Source organism: Penaeus vannamei, chromosome 12, assembly GCF_042767895.1.
Source record: "Penaeus vannamei isolate JL-2024 chromosome 12, ASM4276789v1, whole genome shotgun sequence".
In the NCBI taxonomy this organism is placed as follows: Eukaryota; Metazoa; Arthropoda; class Malacostraca; order Decapoda; family Penaeidae; genus Penaeus; species Penaeus vannamei.
Window position 1 is genome coordinate 45776553 of NC_091560.1, and position 4649 is coordinate 45781201.

At 38.7% G+C, this 4649-nt stretch overlaps 1 protein-coding gene across 2 annotated transcripts in view; it reads left to right on the top strand.

Annotated features, from left to right (window-relative positions):
- Positions 1 to 4265, top strand: part of LOC113824018 (uro-adherence factor A) — a 43457-nt gene extending 39192 nt beyond the window's left edge. For both annotated transcript variants that reach the window (XM_070128365.1, XM_070128366.1), the window contains 5 exons: positions 800 to 920; positions 1124 to 1222; positions 1409 to 2092; positions 2288 to 2407; positions 2514 to 4265. In XM_070128365.1, the coding sequence (XP_069984466.1) occupies positions 800 to 920; positions 1124 to 1222; positions 1409 to 2092; positions 2288 to 2407; positions 2514 to 2615 (1126 nt within the window). In that variant the 3' untranslated portion in view covers positions 2616 to 4265. The remainder of the gene's footprint in view (positions 1 to 799; positions 921 to 1123; positions 1223 to 1408; positions 2093 to 2287; positions 2408 to 2513) is intronic.
- The last annotated feature ends 384 nt before the right edge of the window (positions 4266 to 4649 follow it).

Sequence of the window (4649 nt, forward strand, 5' to 3'; positions counted from 1 at the left end):
TTAAGTGAGTATTACTGATTGGGAATCAATCATTAACTATTGGATCTGGTTGCGTCACGGAAATCATGGTGCCGAAAATTCGGGCAGTGGGTTATGCATGTAGCCAACATCCAGGCACGTGGCGCGTAGGCCGGGCTTGTGCAAAAACCCATGAACAGTGAAAAGACTCTGTGCCTTCCTGTTGCAAAGTTATTTTGTGTAAACTTTTAAATCTTTTTTTGCTTTTTTCAATATCATTATATGTCTTTTGATTTTCTTTATTCAGATGGTAACAGCATATTTTCCTTGGCCAAACTCCATATCATCTCCCTATGCAGTAAATAACTTGGTGCAAGAAAAAAGAAAAATATGGAACATTTGATTTTTTTTGTCATATATGCAATTTTTTCGCAAATTCCAATTTTCTGTAATACAACCTGTGTCACTGGTCACAGCAGCTATGAATACGGTTCGAAGCATGAAAATGGTGTCCTCCCTGGAGTCAGCACTCTTCCAGTCATGGCTTACACATGTTACATTCCACATTCGTTTATCAATGGGAATGATGCTAAAGTCCCCTTCTAAGAGCCAAATGAGTCAAATCACACTCCAAGAGGTTTGTGCACTCTTGGCGAGTCATTTCCGGCATCCAAGCCTTTCCTCATGATGGCAAATTCATATCACCTGGCCTGCGGCTATTTTGGCCAATGATGGTATGTTCATGTCACCCGGCCCTTAACCCAGATTTTTCCGTGACGGACCTTAACGTCATCCGGTTCATAGGTGTTAAGTGTCAGCTCATGTCATGAATCTCCTGCAGAGCTGGCGTTCTGTACCAGTTTAATGATGCTCGCGAGAGACTGCCTCACATGATTGTCGAGGTCGTGCAGTGTGTAGGCTGTGTGCGTATATCTTCTAGTCACCGGCCTTATGCCTTCCAGGTATGAATATGGGTCTTGCATGAGTTTTATATGGAAATTCTAGTCCACTTACATTTGTACATTTTATCCTCCATTTTAATTCTTATTGTTGTTATTATTTTTTTTTTGAGTGAATTTATAGATATCATTTTAGGTGGATGATGATTTAAAATTTATTTATTATCTACATTGTTAACTTGAACAAGTGATTTTTTTCGTAATAGTTACTGAGGAAGAAAGCACCTCCTGTGATGCTCGCCGCATCTGACGAACATGAGGCCTCACTGTGGCTCCAGGCCTTCCTTATGATTATCAACAATGGGGTGAGTGTTCCTGCGTCTAGAAATTGATTTAAATATGAATCTGTAAAAGTTAGTTATGAATGTATTGATTTATTTACTTGTTTACTTACTTATTTATTTATTTATTTATTTATTATTATTATTTTTTTTTATGATTATTATTTTTTTAAATTGTTGAAATTGGGTATCCTATCATTTTCTTTTCAGGTCCCAGATGTGAGTGAACGTAAGCAGGTCTCATGCAGAGTGATCCTGCTGGAGTCGGGGGTGTTATTAGCTCAGCAGTCAGACCTAATACTGGGTTTGCCGCAAGATGACGGCTCTTCTTCACATGACCACCAAAGTGCTCCCGACCCTAGATCATCTACGACAAACCTGCAGCAGTCTCAGCAGCAGCCTTTGGGCTCATCTCCCAGACACTCACAAACAGCTCAAGCACAGTTGGAGAGGAAGGACTCACAGAAGCCCTTGAATCTGGCCCTGTCCAACCTCAAGGAACGCAAGCATCTAAGTTCCTCGCTCACGGCCCTCAATCGCACCAACAGCACCCCCTCAATGCCTGGTAGTCCCCTAAAGCGTGCAAACAGCACCAACAAAACCTCAACCCCAAAGAAGCTCCAGCACCAAGGAAGCCTGACGAGACTGACAGACTACGGATCTCAGGATGTCCAAGCAAGCTCTTCAAGCGTGAGAGATGAAAAGGATCCATCGCCCCATGTTAAGAAGAACAAGGAAGTGTTGGTGAGGAGCAACTCTGCACCAAGAAGAATGTTGGACGAGATTACTCAGGGAATTCAGGCCAAGGGAGAAGTCAAGGTCCTCACCTACAGTGCCCTGGAACACCTGTCTTCACTGTTCCTGTATGCAGAGTGTCCAAACACATGTCTGATGGTAGGTTTGTGTGTATGTGGAGGGGGGGGGGATAGGCTTAGCCACTGTGTGTTGTTTGGGTAGTTGGATTAATCTGACATGAAAATAAAGAAATAAGAATGAAAACAGAGAATCTCATTGATTTTTGTAGTTTACTTGATGTAGTTAGAGAATGAGTGGTAGTCAGAAGAAATTGTCATTGGGCCTTTCTTTCAGGAATTTGAGTGCAGTGAAGCTGGAGAAATCTCTGGTGACTGGGCTCTCTACTTCCGGACTGGCAGTCAGTTGCATGAGTTCATCACTACCTTGTCTCGAACTTGGAGCAGCATGTTTGAGGTATTTATATTGTGTTTTGTGTCTCTGCAAGTGAGGAAAGGAATTAATCTTGAATGTCCCACATGATCAAATTCATCCTCTTGCTCACACAATGCACTTCTTGCAGATGGAGTTTCCCGTGCGAACTGTAGAGGATGCGGGAGTGCAGCAGTACCTTCTCGAAGGCTCACAAATCTCCACAAGTGGATGGTCCTCTTACCATTTGTAAATATATCATGTGGTCTCATTTCTAGGCATTACACTTTACTTCAATATCCCTTGCTCCCATCCCCCTTCTTGGTTCCTGTTTCATGCATTAGGATAAGCATAAAGAATATATATATACATACAATTTATTGAGTTGTAAATGTGCTTTTAAGTATATTGTGGATTAAATTTGAATAGTACAACTGCTACAGTTTGTACAGTTACTCTTCCTCAATATATGCAGTAGTTTATATGTGATATAACATACCAGAATTTGCAGTTATTTTAGGGTTAGTTCCTTGGAAAAGACAGGAAACTGGGTTGAGGCCATGAGTGCTGAGTTTATGAGCTTTGTAAATTATCTGTTCTCTAGTCACATTACAATACTGAGCTTTAATCTATCTGTTCATCTGTATACCCCCTATACAAGTATACATAGCCTGAGGTACTGCAGATTCCTGATATCAAAGTGAAAGAAGAAAAGGTACTTTTTTTATATTTTGGTGTTGAAATGGATGCAAGGGCAAGACCTGCCTATTGGTAATGTGCCTATTATGTCATACTGTGTTTGCACGAAGAATTTTAAAGTTCATTTCCTTTACCTTTATTTATGATTTTACTATTGTTTGTGCTGTTTTAACATGTGGAAATATTAGATTGTATTAGACTATATTGGAAGTATATGTAAAATTAGAACATTTTGTAGTAAGAAAAGTAAATGGACTTATATCTATGATAATGCATAAGGTAATGTGTATGCCTATAATTATGAATGCCTCCCATGTGTGTATACCTATTTTCATTTCATTTTCATTGGGATATGTTAATAAGGGAACTCATTAGATGGCATCAAAGATATATGAAACTAAAAATGCCTCAGAGAACTACAGGTGGACTGTCTGATTAAAGACTTTCCTCTGTTTAAGTGTAGCTTAAGTGAGTATGGAAGTACCTTTAGATACCTTATAATAGGTACCTTTTTCCTTCTAACGTCATTCACTCTTCGGAAAACATGGAGATGATTAGAAGCCAGTGGGGATTTGCATTGCCCTTGTTCTGTTTTATCTCCTTTGCCTTTTTGCTTTTCCTTTCTTGTATTCTTTTCCTTTTTCGAAGACCTCCGTCCTCCACAGACTCATTCAAGGTGCAGAACCAGGAAAACTTGTGCACTTGTTAATTGGCATCATCAAAGTGTACCATCATCTCACGCAAATATGTCTTAGGTTTGTAGTTTTTATACAGATTATGCTCGTGATTGGTAGTTCACACGCAGTCATTAATTTCGGCACCAGCTTTAACTAGGATATGGCATTTCGAGAGTGCATTGCATAAACACTCATAATGGAAGCTTGTTGTTCTACCTAAGTTATTTTTGTAGTGTTGCTGGATGTACGTAGGTTACTTAGGGTGTTGTGATAAAAGTGCGAAGTGGGTATGTGTGAAGGAGGGTAACGTTTACCAAAATTAGGAAATAGTGTTTTGTAAAGGAGAAGGAGCTGCATTATTTTATTTATATACTTATTTTATATTATTATTATTATTTTTTTTTTTTTTACTTTTCTGTTGTGTATTTAGATGCTGTGAAGAGATTTGTGGGATAGGTTTTTCCTTATTAATATAAAACACAAATTAGCAAAGGATTCAAAAGAAAAAAGAAAAAAACCCAGAAAAATGGGAAACCATGATGTAAGAATGCAGTGATAAAGTAATGATAAGTTGTGTTCTTTATAGTGTAAGAATTTTGATACAGAATGTCTAAAGAAAATGAAAGGTATTCTTTAAGGAGAACCTGTCCTTCTGGGCCATAGGTCTGGGAGGGAAGGTGCATATTTGTTCTGACAACTAATGTGAATAGATCTGTGAATGTGTGAGTGCCTCAGTAAGTTAATTCCTTTAGCATTTATTTTCCACTCTGTTGAATATTATTGAAGTTTTTCAAAGTCAGTGTTTTACTGTTATTATTTTGTAATGTAGATGAATACTTGGAAGCTTTCTTTGGAAACAACGGTGCAGCTTCAGCCATGCTTTTGTTTAAAACAAAGCAACCAACTTGTTG